Consider the following 20,426-nt stretch of genomic DNA (forward strand, 5'->3'; position numbering starts at 1 on the left):
GGCATTAAGTTGATTGCAGTAATGGTCACACAACTCTGGGCATATGTTAAAACCTTTGAAATATACACTTTTGATGGGTACACTGTATATGGTATGTGGACCATATCTCAAAAAAGTTCTTTTTAAGTTTCATAAACATAAACTTACTTTAAATACACCAAAGACTACATTGGACCTATCTACCCATGACCCAACTTTAATGAATTGTGTCATAGTTACCTCAGGTATTTAAAAGAAAATAAATTATTATCCATCAATGTGTATCTCCCTTTGTACATCCCCTACTCTTCCTTTCCAGAAGTTTTTGATGTTTATTTAAGCATGATGCATCTCTTTAGACTTTTACCAATATGTATGTATCTATAAACTATGTTTATTTTACCTGATTTGGAACTTGATATAAATGGGAATTAGACTGCATGAATTTTTTATTGATATAATTTACATACAGGAAATACATGGGTCTTAAATATACAGTTTGATGAGTTCTGATGAATGCATGCTACTGTATATATATTTCATTTCTTTGGGTATTATATTGTGAGGTGCGTTTAGTTGTGGTGCACACTTGTGCCATTTTGCTGAATGGTAACCCACTGTATGGATGTACCCATCTATATATTCTTCTGACGATGGACATTCAGGTTTTTTCCAAAGTTTTATTATTTCTAAAGAATGTTTCTTTGAAGGTTCTTGTATTTGCAATTCTTCTTGTGGACAAACAAGTCTTTCTCTGGAATATATACTTAGGAATAAAATTACTAAGCCATAGTATATATAAATCTTAAATTTTATTACATATTGCCATATTGTTTTCCAAAGTGATTATATTAATCTACATTCCCAACAGCAGTCTGTAAGAATTCTGTTGCTTTATGTAGACTTATTCAATACTTGCTATCACCAGAATTTTTAGTTTTTGCGAGCATAGTAAGTATGAAATTAGATCTCATCATTGTGACTTTAATTTGCATTTCTCTGATTACTATTGAGGTTAAACCTTTTCTTATATTCTTAGCCATTTAGGTTTTCTCTTCTGTAAATTTTCTCTTTATGTCCTTTGTTGAATTTTTTCAATTGGGTTATTTAGAATAGCAACTATAACAAAATATTTAAACAGTTTCAAGTTTTTTGACTTGAAACATCATTTCAAAGAGCTTTTCTAAATGATGCTCTAATAGGAATGATACTTAATAAATCTGAATGAAAACCATTATCTAGGCTTCATTTATATTTCTTAAATTACTAGAAAGATCTAATGGTTTTCATATATTAACCATGGCATTTCCTTTATTTTAAATTATTTGTGTCCTTTACTCATTTACCTATTGGTGTCACAGTGGGGTTTGAAAAAATGCATTTGTATGAGCTCTTAAAATATAAAGGATATATATTTTGTCATATTTGTCTGACTGTCCTCATCTGCCTTTTAGATTTGTTTAACATATAGTTTCAAATTTTAAATTACTCAAAATTATCTGGCCATCTATGACTTTTTTTTTTTTTTAACTAAGGAAGTCTTGTATCCAGTGCTTAAATATTTCTGTTTTTTTCCCCCTAATATTAATACTAAATATAGAGGGGCATTTATTTAATTTTTTTCATCTACCTGGATATGTGTGATATATATTATCAAACTGATTTCACATAGCTAACAAATTATCTACCCCAGTGGACATGTTTGTTTCAAAGAAAGAAAAAGCTGAAATGCCACCAGAGAACTACCTATATTTAGATTGGAGTGAGAGAAGGACTTCTTTGCTATTTAAGTTACAGACTGGGTTTTCTTCGGATGCAGAAGAATGAAGGGTCATAAGGAAGTTTAAAAAAAAAAGATAATTTGGTCAGATTTAAGATTATGAGGATTTTCTCCCCTATGAATGAGTCCAAATAAAGTAAAAACATTTGGACTTTCAAGTAATGGGAAACAAATTTCATTCCAAAAAGACAAAAATCACATAAAATATATACTTGAGATCGATATTATAGTCCACTAAATAGAAACAAAATGGGGATGATGAATGGTAAAAAAAAAAACAGGAAAATGATAACCACAGAAGGAAGAGGAAAACTACAAAAAATATAGTAAAGGAAAAGATAAATCTGAAGTATAAAGAGCTCAGCAGCTTAACATATGATTTTTTGTACTAATAGCTTAAGTTGCAACTCTTTTCTTGTTGCTTTCAAAACCTAACCATTTTTTCCTGCATTTTTAGAGATTCAACTAGGAAAAGGTGTGAATGGAGAGCCCTGGGTGATAGAGAATAAACTCTTCTTGGGTTGTAAAATACTCTGGACTCAAAATAACCATCTACTAAAGTAGCCTGAATGCAGGTCTGATTCATTTTTGAACTGTCATAATATCCAGCATATTTATTTCATTCAATAAGTATTTGTTATAAATGGGTATTACTTTAATACTTAAATTAATCCACATTTTCTACTCCTGTTCCAGACTATTAAAAATTAAACATAACATAGTTAAACCAAATTGTGATACAAATTGTAATAAGGAATTATTTTTTCAATGAATGGAATAAACCTGCATTGCTTTCATTACCATTACTTCACTGACTATTAACCTTTTTTTTAAATGGGAAAATCCCTAAGCCTTCTGCCATAATTTATAAAATTACACCTAAGGGGCTATCTTTGAAAAATCAAAGAGCTTACCTTACTGACACCAACTTCAGGGATTCGGAGAGTATGTTCCATATCTTTTTCTCTGCAGAGTTAAGTAAAATGTCTTTAATAATTTCTGAAACATATATATAAATGCAGCACTTACAGTGACATGGAAAGAATTCTTTTTTAAAGATAGGTTTTCTTTTTTTTAAAGATAACATTAAAAAAACAAAAACAAAAAAAAGATAATGTGAAAATGCAAGTCTATTACTCTTAAGTTCAGTTTTCTTAATCCTATTCTAAATTTCCTGTTTGGAAAGAGGTTCCAGAATTACTTTTATTCTTCAGTACCTCTACTCCAGGCTAATAAACAGCCAGTGGGACAAAATATCCTTTATACTAACATCAGTAATTTATCCAGATCTGTTGACTGTTTCCACTTCTATTACTACAGGTAAAAAGAGCATACTATTCTCCAAGAATTTAAGATGAAGAAATTGTGTAGAGTATGAATTAAGGATAGATTGTCTTTCCCACTGGGAAGAAATGAAATTATCCTCCTCAAGATTAAAATCTACCTCTCTACAAGCTGATTATGAGTTACAAAGCAGCAAAGGAAAAGAAGCAGAGAAGACCCCCAATACCAGGCTTAAGTTATTTAAACCTAAAAAGGGCAGTACAAAGGGTAAGAAAATGATAAAATTTCTGTGGAAGGCATCACCAAAATTTTATCTTTACATAGGCAATCCCCTTAAGGGATTATGAAGTTGTATCCTTAACTGACTTACAAAAGCAAACAACAAAAGGTAAATGTCAATAATACTGAGTAGGAGAGGGAGGGACATGGATGTCATTTTTTTTGCCTATTCAACAAACACCATGCATATTTCATGATAACTACTCAAAGAAATGCACAATCTACTGGAGTAAATCAAATATACAAATATAATAATAGTAAACATGCTTACCTTCCAATTGTAGCAGGGTTTACAGCTGTAATGATAAAAAGTGATCCTGTCTGCAATACTGGTGATCTAATAACAATTACTCTAATACATGGGGGCCAAATTTTTTCTTCATCTGCCAAAGAAAAAGTGGGTAAATATTAATTCAAATCCTACGGAAAAAATTAGAAATGTCTAGATATGAGTAGGAGGCATCCATAAAATAAAAATTTACTGATAAAAAATCTTAATTCTATTTAAAACAACCTTCTTAAATTCTGCAAAATGACACACACAATGAGTAAGGCTTAACACTGTTATCAACTTAAAGTGATCAACCTAAAGATATTCAGCAAATTCGGCATCTATCACAATTTTTTAAAAAATCAACTCTCTCTTTTTTAGGGTCTTGGAATTTGAAAATATCCCAAACAAGCATTTTATATTATGTTAGAAAAATTGAATCTACCTTCTTTTAAAAAAGTGAAATTATATCAAGAACAAAATAAGCTCATGTACTCCCAATACGAAATCCTGAGTTTTAAAATTATATCTTTATATCCTCAAACAAACAAAGATTTACCATAATACCTATGTAGCTGAATTCATGGACTACATTTTTTTTTAAACAGCTGCAATCCCTTTATTTATTTATTTTATTAAAGTATCATTGATATACAATCTTATGGTGGTTTCAATATACAACACTGAGGTTCAACAGTTACCCATATTATTAAATCCTCACCCCCTCTAGTGCAGTCACTATCTATCATCGTACTAAGATGTTAAAGAACGATTAACTATATACCCAATGCTGTACTACCGATGGTCTGTACTTTTTAAAGTTAATTTGTCTTTCCCCACCTCAATTACAAAAGTATGACAAATATCTAACACACTAAAACAGACTTAATACATTCTTCAGGATCAAAATGTAGGTAAATTGGTTTTGTACTCTATTGTCTAGGCAATTCAATGCAATCAAACTTCAAGGTCCAATTATTAGTAATTTATTCATACCCTACATTTTGAAAATAACCAAGTGGTAGTCCATGTAATTTTTATAATGTCACTAAAACAATCAGTTTACTTTTTGGCAGATATACTACATGAGTTAATAACACATTTTTAACTGTATTGCTCTTTTACAATTACCAGACTGGGTTATTTATGTAAAATGAATTTGCTCACCTTCATCCTCAGTATCTTCTGCAGTTTCATGGTCTTCACTGGTAATGTCTTCATCGTAACTGTCCTCAGTCTGAGAGTCTGTAATTTCACCTTCTTCTGGCTCACTATCAGTCTCTATGATTTTCTCATCTCTAAAAGAAGTCGAACTATAGATGTTTTCATTAAGATGAGATTCTACAGTCTGTCTGCTAACTGGAACAGTGAATTGAAGGGGACTGTTTTTGTAACGAATGTCTATTTTGGCTTTCTTTTTCACATTTGCAAAATCTTCTCCCTCACTGCAGCTTACATGTTCAATACTGGACGTCTTTTGATCTTCTGAATTCAAATCCTGGAAAGATAGGCAGGGCGGTGGGAACAGGAGAGAATAGTCTTAAACATGACCATCTTATAAGGTTTAAACACTAAATGTTTCAATGAATTAGTTGAGATATACATACAGTGAAATAACAATTTCTATTATCTGTACCCCCTCTTCCTCTCATGTTCCCTTTCTTGATAATGACATTACCATCCATTTATCATCCAAATCAAAAACCTTATAGTTATCTTTGACATCCCCTTAACCATCACATGGAATCAATTACCAAGCACTACAGACTATGTTACGATTTATCTCAATTCTCTTTCCTTAGCTATGCTCAGTGTCCTAACTATCCCAGTCTAGACCCTCATCACATATTGCTTGGACCATGCAACAGCCTAGAACAATGCTGTCCAACAAAAATATAATACAAGTTATACTTTAAATTTTCTAGTAGCCAGATTAAGAAGGTAAAAAGCAGGTGAAATTCATTTTATCTAACCCAGTATTTACAAAATATTATATAACTATAAATGTTAACATTTAGTCAACATAAAAATTATGAAATATTTTACATGGACCTCCTGTACTAAGTCTTCAAAACTGAGTGTACTTTACACCTATAAAACACATTAATTAAGACCCCCAGCTATATTTCAAATGTTCTATAGTCATATGTAGCTAGTGGCTACCTTACTGGACAGTGAGGCCTAAAGAATAAATACATCTACCTTAAATTTTCTTTTTGAACTTATAACCAATCAAGCCAACACACATAAAATACAGAATTGGCTTTAATTACTGCAAGCAAGAATTTAAAGATCCAAATGTAACTAGTGTAGCAGAACTAAAATTTTGCTAAATGCAGTACTTTATTAAGTTGGTTTGATAATACACAATTTAAAGTACAAATGAATCAGTTATATCTTTTCTATGCCAAAATTCCAACTTACCTGGCATAAGCCCTTTATTATTATACACATATATTTGGCATGCCTTTTGACAAGTGAATCTATTATTTTAACCTTAGAAAAAGTAGTTATTTTTCTCCTTTTCCTTTGGTTTGTAACACACACTGAATTTGAATTTTCTTTCTACCTTATAGCAACATGATGAAATGAATTAATATGTTCCTCTGTTATTTTATAAAATATGAGAGTATCTCAAACACATTTTTAATAGCAGCATAAATTCAGTTTGGAGAGTAGCTAAACACTCATAGTATGATAAACTGTATACACTTCCAGCAATACACCCACCAAGGATAAGAGCAAGGGCAAGGGGCTGAAAAACTGTGAGAGCTTTAAAGGCTGTTGTGAAAAAAATTCCCTATCTATATATATACTCTTAAAAAAAAAAAGCAGTTTCCAATCTCGTATATTTTATTATTATTACTGCTTGTAGGCCAACATATGCAGAGGAAAATGAGTGAAAATTGCCACAGAGGTTTTTAAAAAACTATTTGCCAGTCCAGAATGTTTTACAGATATTCACTGAAAGATAAGAAAGGGGGCCTACATGTGAGCATTGATGCGTATATATGCATATTTCAAGTTCTTTACTCCAATCTCCTCACCCTCCTCTGTTCCTTTCACAACCTTCCACTTCCAGCGAATGAGGCTCAAGGACATCTTCAAAGACAAAGAAAAAGCTGAGGATGTCTTAACTGGTCTCCCATGCTTCACAACTACCTTTCAGAATCCTTGGTGAATTTTCAAAATTCAATCAGGATTTTCTTTAAGTCTCTGCCTTGGAGTTCACATATTTTCAAAGAAAGATGGTAAAGATGAGCAGTTACAGGAGCTAAGCTGGACCAAAGTCTCACAGAATGCTTTCAAATTTCATTCTCTAGTTTGTCACGAAAAGTCATCTGAGAACCCCTACATGTTCTTTTCTTATTGCTAAGGAGAAGTACTTTCACAGCCTATCCTTTCAAACAGTTCAACTACTAATAAAAGGCAGGAGTCATTAAAACAGAGGTCTAGAAAGCAAACAGAAAAATCATTTTCAGTATTTCAGTTAACACACTCTTCTATTCCTAGATATTGTCAGCAAAAATAAACAGAGAAATAAAAACAAATCAAACAGATAGTAGAAAAAAACCTAACAGAAACCCTATTCCATATTTGAACTTCAGTATTATATATTTAAATTCTTTTTCTTTGGTTAGAGAGAGAAAAACATGAGATAAAATTTCAAGAGTAAAACTGTACCTAATAGTTACTACAATTCACAAAATGCTAATATAACAAATAAGCCTCCTTTCCAGCCTATAAACACCAACCTTATCTGCTTAGGCAACAGAAATAAGAGCATCTATAACATTTTTTTTATATTCCTTCTTTCAATTTAATACCATAAGCTTTTTAAAAATTCCCCTTAGTCCAGAAAGAATACCCAAATGTCAGGTATTTGAATAAACAAATATTACAGAATAAAAATTCCCCTCAGTCTTTATGAACTATCACTTTAAGACCTAAATACTACTTTCAATTAAATGTACTATCATTTTCTTACTCACTATCTTGTGGGTCAGTTGTACTCTTTAATTTTCTTCTGTTCTGATAAGTATTGCTGTACAACTTAACAAAGTCACCTTTCTTTTTTGGATTAAAAAAAAATTACACAAAAATGAGATGCTCCAATTAAAGATTATTAACATTTTTACAGTTATTGAGACAACAGCCAATTTATTTTCCAAAAGATACCAATTTACACTCCTAATATGACCTCCCCCTTTATTTGCTAGCTATGGATTTTTTTAATGTTTGCTAATATTTTAAGTGTTGCTAATAATTTAAGATAATATTTAAGTGTTGCTTTATTTTTTAAGATATTGCTCAACATGTCTAGGAAAGTTGAATTTTTATCTACTTCTGCTTACAAACTGTTTTTCTTTTATTGTGAACTGTGCATTGACATCAACTTATCAAATGAATCTCAATGTTCTTCCAAATTATATAACACAATACTATTTTATCTGCCCTAAGTCTGCCCTCTTAAGAAATTCCTTCTACACCTAGTGACTGAGAATTTGTGAAAATCTGTTTTGCTCCATGTGTATGTTCCTTGGTTGACAGATTCTGGTATCTTGTTATCTTAGTGAATATGTTTGAAACACAGACTTACTGAATGATTTTCAGTTTCATCAAAAATGTTGGCTTAATTACGAGAGTACCATTTTGTAAACGAAAACATTACCTTTTCCTCGTTTGTTATAGAAGAATCTGGATCCTTCCTTTTCTTCCTCAATTTTTTATCTTTACTTTGTTTTGTGCCAGAAGTCTGGTAAGATTGCAAATCTACTCGAGAATGAAATTGATATCGACCACTTTCCACATCACAGTAGTAATAAATTCCAGTAGAAGGATCATAATATAGTTGATTTTCCTTTCAAAGTCAAGAAAACAGTAAATTCTATTCAGGTAAGATGAAATAAAATTTAAAAATTAACTCAACAGAAATGCCCTTAAAATTTCCTCAGTCTTTATAAACTACCACTTTAAGGCCTAAATATGCTTTTTCAAGTAAATATACTATCATTTTCTTACCCAGTATCTTGTGGGCCAACTGCTCCCTTTTCTTCTGTTCTTATAAATATTGCTATACAACTGAACAAAGTCATTTTCCTTTTTTGGATTTTAAAAAAAAAATAAATTACTCAACGTGAGATTTTCCAATTAAAGAATATTAATATTTTTATGGTTATTGAGACAAAGAATTTGTTTTCCTAAAGTATACAAATTTATACTCCTAGTATGACCTATTCTGTAATTGCTAGCTATGGATTTTTAAGAGTAATATATCCAAGTACAGTAAATGATCTTTTCAAGAACTGTAGTATTTTCAGAAGATAATGAATAAAGATAACAGAATGAAAAACCCTGGCAATTTTCCAAAATACTTTGTTATTCAATATCTACTCTGATTTTCCTAGTATGAAAATAAATACATTTAAATATTAAACTGAATCTCATGAAACTGCCAGTATTTGACCATTTTATTACTGACACAAACAGCAATTTCATATGGTTCAATTTGATACATTAATGAAAAGTGGCAAGGAACCTTTTAGAAGTTATGAAAACTAGGGCATGCATCAGAAGAAGCTGACCATATAAAAGCAATTCCAGGCTCATCATCCTTAAGATTACATGACTTGGTAGTATAAACCCCCAAACCTTCCTCTCAGTGTTACAAAACAAAAATTTGCCTTTTAATGTTCACTACTAAAAGCCCCAAAGAAAAATTTGAAAATAAAATAAAGATCATGAATAGTACAACATAACATTCTATTTAAAAAAAAATAGATAACACTGTCTTCACTAATTGATTCTCCAATTGGTAATTACATAAGACTTATGAGTAAAGCAGCCGTGCAAAAATAAATTTTGACAAATTATGGATAACACCTAGAAAGATAAAATTATGTAGTTATTTGATATGGGCCAGGAGTCTATAATTAAGATTTAATGAAGTTTTATTTTTATTTACATCATATATCCATAAAGATCAGACCAGAAAACACTTTATGATACACTGAGCTTAAACAACTAAACATTTCTGAAAAAGAGTAATTTATTTCCTTACTGTTAATACAACTGCAGTTTACTGTCAATCCATTTTACAGACCTCTTATAAAAATATTTGGAATTCTTACTATCTTTACCTTACCTAAAAAATTAAATGGGGTGTTCTAATCTTTATTTCCAGTGATAAGAGAACTTCTATAACTCAAACCATTTAAATCTGTTACATCTTTCAACCCAAAATACAGACAACTTCAAAAATACAACAAAAACTTTACTTAATTAAAATAAAATGAAAATAGCACAAGTGAAATGGCAAAACAGTGAAGTCTAATTTACTGAGACATATCACCTGGCAGAATGTAACTAACCATTTAAAGAATAGATGTCAGAAGGAAAGATATAGATAGGAAAGTCAGGGAATGACAAGGACTAATATCATGTACTTGGGAACTCTATATTCTCCTAGAAACGAAATAAGTAACAGCTACTCTCTCTGATAGTAACAGTTAAAACATAATTTCTGGGTATTAATTAGCATTGCCAATTAGTATACAAAGGATTTACAAAGTATACAAGGGCAAACTGACAAACTAATGAAATCTCTCAACTAAGTAGGATATTTATTAGTATTACCATTATGTTCCCTAGATTAGTTAATAATAGTTCCAGTAACTGGAATGGTGAATATCTGCTCCACTTTTGGACCCACTACATTCTGGAATTCCTGTAGACCAGATCACATGCCTAGAACATTGAGGCGGTAGTACATGGGTGAGTTCCATCATCATTTGTTATCAAATCCCAAATAAAATCTATCTAAGTACCAGACTTTAATAGCCATAACACTGTATTATAAATCAAGTACTTTATTTTCTGGTTCTGTCTTAGTCTGTGTTCCATTACATTTCCGATTTCACAATAATTCCCTAGCTCTTACTGTTAACAGATTGATTTTTAAAAATTGAAATGCTTAAAAGCCACAGAATATAAAACAATAATAAACATGCTATTGCGAATTCAAGAAAAAGCCTTTCTCTGTGGCCTCAAATGGATTCAGGAATCATAAAGACATAATTATTTGAAATAACTTTTTAAAAAATCACCTTAAGGCTAGAATCAACAATGAAGCTTCGTAAGAAATTCTATTTGAAAATGATAGTTCATGTTCTTAAACATTTTACAACACAGTTGTCTGCTTTTTAGAGCATAATAAATGCTCTAACATTTTGTATGTTATTTTACATATTAAACATTAGACCTCTCTAAAATATTAATCTATAATAACCACAATTAATTTATTTAATTAAAAATCTCAAGTGTAGCATCATAAGCTATTTCATATTTATTTACCCTTGTCAAATAGCTTTGAGTCAACAATTTATAAATGCAGCTTCTTGCTTTCCCTAATTCAGCTTAGGATTGAATATTTGGTATCAAGCACCTAAGAATACGACCATACAGTATGTAAAGGTCAGAGACACTTACAGAATCATAATAGAAACCAGTGCTGTGGTCAAAATACAGTCCAGTATTCTCATCATAACTAAATCCAGTCTGTGATACAGCAGCTTCTGCTGCAGCTCTCAAACTTTCAGCTAATGACGGACCTTCTAAGGATGTATCTTCTGTTGCTAATGCAGATGCTGGTTCCTAGATAAAACACATTCATGTCAAATAAGAAGAAAACCTCCTGATAGCAATTTGTAAGTTGGCAGAATTCAAAACAATAAATAGACTTAAAAGTCATTTTAAGTCATGAGACTTCAGTTTCTGCAACGGGAAGGGATGGCTATCAATTACAATTTTATCTGCTTTTTAAACTGTTTCCTAGAGCATCAGTTTTGACCCAGTTTTGAGGAATTAAAAGTGAGTGACCATTACTCGTAAATAAATGCCTGATAACAAAGGGAAGACTCCACAAAATAGGTACTGAAATATTCTTTAAGACAAATGATCTAGATTCTTCAGTAATTATATGTTCAAAGGAAACAATTTTTTAAAGAGAGATGGAGGAGAGATATAGATTATGATCACACATCAAGCCATTGCACAGTATGAACTTTACTGGGATCCTAATTCAAACAAACCATAAAAACAAATTCAAAAAACATTTAGGGAAATTTGAACAATGGCAGGATATATGACATAAAGGAAGCACTAAAAAAAAAAATTTGATGTGAGCATGGTATTGTGGTTATTATTCAAAATTTTTTGGTTGAGTCAATATATACAGGCAAATTTTGTTTTAGATTATACATATCATAGATTTTTGGAACACAACAGAGAAGGAAAACAATTACAAATATGAAGTTCTAATTTTTCTCAAAAAATGTAATATTCACTGTATAATTATATATATAATGTGTAAAACTCTTGTATATGTTGTGAGAGACCAAACAAGCCTATTTTTCTTACAAAGAAGGACAAGTTCTTGGGCATTGGTTTCATGTTAGGCATTTTATTACCTGTGCATCTGAGGCAAAATGGTCCTCTTGTCCACATTTAACACTTTCTGCTGTATCAGTACCAGCATAAGCCTCATTTTCTATTTGTGACTGATCTTTAGAATTAAAAGTGGATGCTTCGATATCCTGATCTTGCTGAACTGACAGTTCAGTTTCTTTATCTGGAAGACTAACATCCTTATAGTAAGTCTGATAATAATAATCTGTAGCAAAAATGAATTAAGTGGTATATTAGAAGAGTGTATATAAAAAGGACTTAATTGCAAAACACTGGCATTGAACACAACAGCACACATTGCAAGCAATCATATTTGTAAAACTGTACACATTTTATCAGACTAAAACTGATGGTGCAGATAAATGTGCATAAGAATGTATTTTTGGTTCTAATGTCACTTCCAGTACTTTAGTTGAAATTAAAAATGAAAATTAAAAAAAGAAGATTTAGATTTGCCCCCTAACAAGAATAGAAGAAAACAGGTGGATAGGTTGTGTTATGTCAAAAAAAATTAGCAACTTTCAACAACTTCTAACTACATACCTTAATATCACTGTATATCAAATGAGAACAGCATAAAGACAAATGTGCCAAGGGTTGATTTTTCTAACAAATTTCTCTCATGATGGTGACTTAAAAAAAAAAATCACACAGATACGTAATGTTAATAGTAATGCTGTGCTTACCAATGCAGTTAAATCATGTGCTGAATGAAACAAGGCAAATCTTAAATGAAAATCATTTCATGTGATCCCTATTTATTATGAGTCAGTTTCTCAGTTATTTTGCCTCACAACGTAACGCCACTGATGAGGCCATCCATAGTTGCGGGCTCACCATTCCCACAAGGATCTGAGAGACTGGCATTGAACACAATGCTAAGTGGAATGTACCAACAAGAAAATACATGTGCCCCTGATCATAACCTGGTATGAGAGCAGATGGCTCACAGCATGGCAAAATAACTCAGTGAATGTGCCACTGAAAACATATTACCATTAAGTATGTATTTATAGGAATGACAATACTTTTCTGCTTTCCCACCAAAAGAGAAACACATTATCTGAAAATACCAAATCATATGGAAAGAAGTCAACATTTTAACTGTTCTCATATTTATCCAGATATTTGTCTATTTTAAATTTAAAGAAAACTCCATGTAAGCATGATTTGAATGTGAAAGTATTAGGATATCTTCAACCATCAGCTGAATACCTGAGATTGACCAAGGAGAGTGGTTCTCTGTTTGCACCTCTACATCAGATGTTTTATTATCTTCGTTTCTCCCACAATGGAGTATTTTACTGAGCTCCTCTACCTGAAAGAAAACAAGGCTTTAGGAAAAATAAATCACATAGCAATCTAATAATACAGACACCATTCTATTGAAATTACAGTAATTATTTCCCTTGCTAAAAGTTTTACAGAAGTAATAACAGCAGCTAGTTTCCCTTTGAGAAAAACTATAGTTGATTTTCACTTGTTACATTTGCAAAGGGAGATGTTTTAATTCTTATGCTCAACCCCAAAATATCTCCTCCAAAAATCACATTGACTAAGTAGGACTTTGTTTACAAGATCCTTTTTTTCCAACAAATTTTATACTAATATTTTAGTCAGTCCTCCCTAAAGAAATAGGGAAAAAAAGTTAGTTTCCATTCACCAAACTAAATTACCCAGCATCATTTAGTATCTAGTAGCAGTGTATTCCACCTGGAATTACTTATTCACTTAAATACATTAATGCCACTCATATAACTTTAATGTACATTTTTCTTTAAATAGTAGTCTTATGACTAAATAACTGCAGCAGATAGGAATAGAGGTGACTGCCTCAGAGGAGCACCTGTCCTCCCTGTGCCCCCCTGAACGCCAAGGCCAGAGCAACAGAGTGTGGAAACACCCACAAGTGGATGGGGGGCAGGCTCATCAACACACCTCAGTTGGATGTCATCTCAGTGTGCAACAATGTCTATTGTAAGCATAAAAATACTAAGAAACAAGCTTCTAAACAGTTGTTTTAATGATCCATAAAGCTTAAGAGGAGAAAGGTGATAAGACTGAGTATATAAAGATTATCTAGGCACTTCATAAATGATCAGATCTGTTGCACCACCAGGTAGCAGGCCTTGACCTCGGGTGAAGAAAGGCACCCAGGGAGCAAAATGTAAGGAGGCACACAACTGTCAGCTTTATGCAAGTACCAGACCTGTACCTGAGAAAGACCATTCTCATGAATACTTCACCAAAGACTACTGATTGTCTCGCCCTAGTTCTGGCTCTGGCTACTACCACTATTACTGTGAAATAGATTAGTCATTTATTATCTGCTACATGCGAGGCACTATACTTAGTACTTGGGATAATATCACATTGTTTCTGACAACCACCTTACCAAACAGATGTCCTAATTCTCCTTTTCACATGAGAAATCTGAATATACAAAGTAATTTGCACACGGTTTGTATGATTCCAAAGCCTGTACATATGTTTTTCTACAAGTTCACCCTCAAATCGCAAGTGAACTGCTCCAGATAAAACGCTATTTAGTGATGTGGAATGACGGTTAACAACCAAACTCCTTTCATCACCAGGAAGAGTAACGAGGAGTTACCATCACCAGTAGACTCAAGGCTTCCTATGCATTTCAATTTTTCCCGTTAGAACATCATCATATTAACACTAATAACCAAAATGCCAACTCTTCGAAGATGAGCAAAAATGTTTTCTTTTAGGATATCTATAGCAAACAGTACTTTAACAATTTAGAAGTATAAAGAGCTTTTTAAAAGCTGTCATATTTTGCTTCTCCTCCCCCACAATCTTTTGACCTCATCTGTAGCCTCCTAGTACACTGCAGGTGTTCAAGAACTAATTGAGTAAACAAGCGTTTTTCGATAATGTCCTAACATTAACAACTCTATATAACGAGCACACCAAATCACTGCAACTCAGCAGTCATTTTCATTAGTCATTTGATAAAAAAGCGTAACAAAGTTTGGTGACGTTTTAGTGTTCAGCCTACATATGTGGTTTTAGTCAATGTACCAATGTATTATTACAAGGAACTAGACAACCACTTAACTAATTATGTGGAAATCATTTGTCTGGTGCAACTGCCCAACAAATCAAGTTCGAAAAAAACATGCTTCAGTTCAAAAGTAAAAAAAAAAAGTGAGCTTATTCATCCTTACTGTATTTTATGAAAATGAAGTTGGCTGCTTAGTGTCTCTAACAGTTACATCTTACTTCCAACAGAAAATTCAAGCTGATAAATGGCCAGAATAACAACCTTACATATTTATAACGTTCAACAGTTTGTGGTACTGTAAAAGTTTGTTCACACTTAATTTAACCTTCACCTGTGTGGTACTAGAATTCTCATTTTATGGGCAACTGAAGTTCAGTATCAGTTCACACATCTAGAAAGTGACAAATGGGATTCTGTTTCAAGTCCAGTGCTTTAACAAACTCAAAAGTAATCTAGAGTATTATAAATTTGCCTACTGCCAACTAGATGTTACAAGAATGAAGACTAAGTACTGAAGTTCACTCCACGCCAGCCGTAACCGCAGCTCACGCACTTAACCTTAAATGGAGTAATACGAACTCAAGTTTGCTCCATATGCACTGGGAATTATAATCGCACAGAACTTTTACTTCTTTCAGGTACTCTATAAAGTAGTCTGAGCCCTACCAGGGAACCCTTTCGAGGTTACCAGAGGCTTCGAAAGCCTCGCCTTGGTCTGGATGGGGCGCGGGGCTGGAGACGGACTGCGCACCTGGGTACGGAGCTCCTGGTTGGTGCTCTCGGCGCTCTGGTACAGCCGCTCGGTGTGATGCAGGAGCTTCTCGATTTCCCGCACCTGCCGCTTGCAGCTTCGCAGCTCACGTTCCAACTTCTCCACCTTCCGCCTCAGCTGGGCCAGCTCAGGCTCGGGGGAGGGAGGTGGTGACAGTGACAACGAAGGCGACGGCGCCTCGGAGGCCATGGGATCTGGCGCGAGGCGGCCCGTGTACGAGGAGGAGTTGCGCTCAGGCTGAGGGGGTCGCTGACTGACCCAGAAGCCACGAGAGCGCGCGGGCAGCGAACAGCGGCCTCATATCCGCCCGGCCGCTGTGGCCCCTGGCCATAACGCCCGAAAGTTCGTTGTCTGTGGCGGAGAGGAACGGCTGGCCCAATCCGCCCGGCTCTGAAACAGGAAAACTTTATCTGCAGTTGAGTTCCCCACTACCGAAACTGCTGCAGACGCGCTGAAGCAATGGGCTAGCCAGCGAAGCAGGTGCCATAAGCGCTGGGGGCCGTTCCTGGGCTGAACCGGAAGCGATGGCCCAGGCGGTGGGCAGAGCAGAGGATAGAAAGGGAAGTGACGGGAAGCGCAAAGGGCCACATGGTGCACATGCGCAATTCCCGCCGGCTGCGGAGGGGCGGGGCGGTACCTAAGGGCGTGGAGAGCAGCTGGAAAAACGCCTACCGTCGCCCTGGGATGACAGAAGATCGCCGCCTTTGGTTTTAGGCTTTTGCACTTGTCGACTTCCAAAAAAGGTTTCAAACTTTTTGCATAGAGTGCACTTCCTAGCTTCTTGTTTCACAGATGAGAACACTGAATCTCCAAGAAATGAGTTGCCAAAGGTTACGGAGATAATGCTAAACTAGATCTAGAACGTAGTGTTCTGGTGTTCTGCTTAGTAATTCTGCTGATGCCATGAGGTTTGGTTTGTGCCCCCGGAAAAAGAAAAATTTATTAGGTCTGTCTTTTAGAAAGGACCATCCCTGATGGGAAAATAAGCAAAAAGATTCTGTGGAAGCAGGAGAGAAAAATGCTCTGGTTCCGTGGATTTTTTTTGCTGTTCGGTGTGTGTGAAACTAGCATTTGTTCACCAGCCTTTAAATTGATGAAGGCTTGCTTCTTAACACACCTCCTGCACCAAGGTCAGTTAGAATTCGAATGCTGGGCCTGAGATCTCTGGAGGTCAGCGACCAACCGTATCTTGCCAGTCCTCTCCCAGGGCCCAGCACAGTGCGTGTTAGGAAGCGGCTGTCCGTAAACGTTCGCTGAACACAGCTAAGCAAAAGACCCCAGTTTGATGTCCTAGTGCACTCTGTGCGCCTTTTGTCCTGTGCACTTCCCGCTTGGCAGTGAGCTCCCCAGCGGGGACCTGCCCTCTCTGGGTCCTACACACTTTATTCCTTAGGGCTTAAGAGCCTTTCTACAAGGCACGTTATGGTCAAGCCAACAGTGATCTTTTAGCCATGCCTAAATTCTGACTTCATGCTACTACTAGTCTATACCTCACCTCTGACCATTAGTCAGGAAGAAAAGAATGCCAATTTTAAAAAAAGAGAGAGAAAGCCTTGTGTATCAGGAATTACGTTAACACAGTTTAGTCTAAAATGGCTTATTAAACAAATTAGGAGGTTCTTCTATTACATTAAAGAAATGTGGAAATGGGCTGTCCAGAGCTGGTACAGTGGCTCTACCAGGTCTTTAGAGACACAGGATCCATCTGTTTTTCTGCTTTGCTATTCTCAGGGCATGTTGCTAGCTTCCAGGTCAGTTCATAGCACAAAATGGCAAGGTCAAAAGGACTTTCCCAAAGCCACACCCAGTGACTTCTGTTTCTCTCTCACTATCCACCCCTTGCTGCAGGTGGGGCAGGGTATTGTGTATGTGTGTCTTTCTAAGTTGGGCACATTATTCCCTCTAATAATAAAGGGGTTCCCTAAGAATGGAAGAAAGAGAAAGTACATGTTGAGTAGGTGAAGGGCAGTCTTTGCCACACCTAGTTTTCAAATCAAAAGGTAGTTAGTATAATGGGCACGGCCCGTGCCCTAGAAAAGCATACTACTTTACAACCTTCACAATTTGATTTTGTTTTTATAATGTTTTTCCTCAGTTATTATTTTGTACGTCAGGTTATAATCATACTCCTTAGTTCACAACACATTATCTCATTAACCCACAGACAGTTCTTCTCTTTTGCATTTTTTTGTTTTTTGTTTTCATTTTTCAATGTCACTCAATTTCCCCATTCCCCAGTCCCATTACCTCCTTTTTGCCAATGTGGCTACCCACTGTCACATGTCTGATATTGTACTTATATATAAATCTGTACTTATAAAATGTGTGCATCCTATTATTTTATTAAAAATAATAATAATTTTATTAAAAATAATAATAATAAAGAGAGAAATGTGGTATCCACATATAAATCAAGTATAAAAATCAAATGAATATTCATATTTGAACTGACTGTTTATAGTTCATAACGCATGAACAAAACCGAAAGCTTCTGTGATGACTGTCCTTGTAATGTTCACCATGTAACTTATTCACTATGTAAGAATTTGTACTCCATGTAAGAACTTGTTCGGTATGCATCAGAAGATTGGAGACTGATGAAAATTAGGCTTGGGGTGGATTAATGATTGTGCATTGAGCATTGACCCCCCCTATACAGAATTTTATTGTTGTTAACAACCATTTGATCAACAAATATGAGAGATGCCCTCACAAAAAAAAAAAAATATATATATATATATATACATATATATATATATATATATATAAACACACTTCCAATTGTAAAATAAATAAGTAACCGGGATGTAATGTATAGCATAAGGAATATAGTCAAAATATTGTAACAACTTGGTATGGTGATAGCTGGTACCTAGAATTATCATGTATATAAATGTTGAATCACTGTGTTGTACACCTGAAACTAATGTAATACTGTGTGTCAACTACCCTTCAATAAAAAATAATTTTAAAAAAATAAATAAATAATAAAAAAATAAAATGTGTGCATGTGTTTCTTTTACATAAATAGTATTTAGCTTTAAATCTTACACTGTTTCTTATTTTTTCCACACTGAAAGATGTTTTTAAAATCCACATACATTGCTTTTGGTATTCCATGGTATACCTATACCACATTTTATTTACCCATTTCCCTAGTTGTCAACACATAAATGATTTCCAATTATCTATTAACACAATCGATATCACAATGAAAAACATTTTCGTGCCACTTTACTGACCTGTGCATACCATTCTTTGGGATACATAGCAAGGCATGTGATCTCTGGTTCATAGGACAAACATTTAATTCCTCCATGTTCCATTAGATTGCTGTCCAGAATAGCTATACCACTTTGTATTCTCACCAACAGTGTACAAGGAGTTCTGTGTCTTCCACATAATCTCCAATATATAATATTTATCACTTTTGTACTTTTAGCTATTTTTATGAATGTAATGAGATATTTCATTGTTGTTTTAATTTGTAATTCCCTGACTACCATATGTTTGTTGAAATGGCTGTTTGGACTTTCCCTTCTGTAAACTACCTATTCATATCTTTTTGCCTATTTCTTTCTTGTTTTTTGTTTTTTTACAGTTCTTTCTGTAATCTAGATATTAATCTGTTAACAGTTTTAGATATTACAGATATCTTCTCCCAATCTGTCATATATCTGTTAATTTCATCTATGGTGTCTTTTATTGAACAGAAATCCTTAATTTTTATGTAACCAAATCCATCTTTATTTAACTTCATTTCATTTCATATGTTTTATGATTTGGGCTTTTGAATCTTATACATGAAGTCTTTCCGCACTCTTGAGTTTTCTTCTGTAATGTTATAACATTCTCTGCTCCAACTGGAGGGATTCAAATGAATTTTTTCCATGTAATGACCTGGTTTTCTTATGATGATTTCCTCTACAATGCTTTTAAATACTGCTTTTTGCATCTATCAAGATCCCATGTACATGTGGGTGTGTTTCCGAGCTCTCTATTCCATTCCATTAGACTGTGCTTATACCAAACCATTTTATGTTCATCACTTTGGTTTCGTAATATGCCTTAGTATCTAGTAGGGTAAGTTATCACTCCGCTTTTACTTTTCAAAACTGGCTTATTCATGAACTTCTATTTTTCCATATAAATTTTAGAATAAGTTTGTTGAGGTTCTTGAGCAATCCAGTGGAATTTTTATTAGGATTTCATTGAAAATACAGATTTATTTGGGAAGAATTCACATAAAACTTTACTATGGTAATATATCCCACCTACATACATTCTTTTTTTGCCTATTAATAGACTGTTAATAACCTTTCAGAATAAGGTCTTGGACATTGTAAGGTTATTTCCTAGGCACTCCATTGTTTCACTGTGAATGAAATCTTATTTTCTATTATATTAGAGAAAAAGAGGCAAAAAGTGATGGATAGAGAGCTGGGGGAAGATGGCGGCGTGAGTAGAGCAGCGGAAATCTCCCAAAACCACATATATCTATGAAAATATAACAAAGACAACCCTTCCTAGAAAAAAGACCAGAGGACACAGGACAATATCCAGA

The 20,426-nt window shown here is 34.0% G+C and overlaps 1 protein-coding gene across 1 annotated transcript in view; it reads right to left on the minus strand.

Moving 5' to 3' along the window:
- AGGF1 (angiogenic factor with G-patch and FHA domains 1) overlaps positions 1 to 16,397 on the minus strand; it is a 37,911-nt gene extending 21,514 nt beyond the window's left edge. Inside the window, exons 1-8 of the mRNA XM_036914117.2 lie at positions 15,842 to 16,397; positions 13,275 to 13,377; positions 12,062 to 12,264; positions 11,082 to 11,246; positions 8,266 to 8,454; positions 4,761 to 5,091; positions 3,594 to 3,705; positions 2,674 to 2,725 (exon numbers count right to left, since the gene is read on the minus strand). Coding sequence (XP_036770012.1) covers positions 2,674 to 2,725; positions 3,594 to 3,705; positions 4,761 to 5,091; positions 8,266 to 8,454; positions 11,082 to 11,246; positions 12,062 to 12,264; positions 13,275 to 13,377; positions 15,842 to 16,051 — 1,365 coding nt within the window. The 5' untranslated portion in view covers positions 16,052 to 16,397. The remainder of the gene's footprint in view (positions 1 to 2,673; positions 2,726 to 3,593; positions 3,706 to 4,760; positions 5,092 to 8,265; positions 8,455 to 11,081; positions 11,247 to 12,061; positions 12,265 to 13,274; positions 13,378 to 15,841) is intronic.
- Between the last annotated feature and the right edge of the window lie 4,029 nt (positions 16,398 to 20,426).

Source organism: Manis pentadactyla, chromosome 2 (genome assembly GCF_030020395.1).
Source record: "Manis pentadactyla isolate mManPen7 chromosome 2, mManPen7.hap1, whole genome shotgun sequence".
Taxonomy (NCBI): domain Eukaryota; kingdom Metazoa; phylum Chordata; class Mammalia; order Pholidota; family Manidae; genus Manis; species Manis pentadactyla.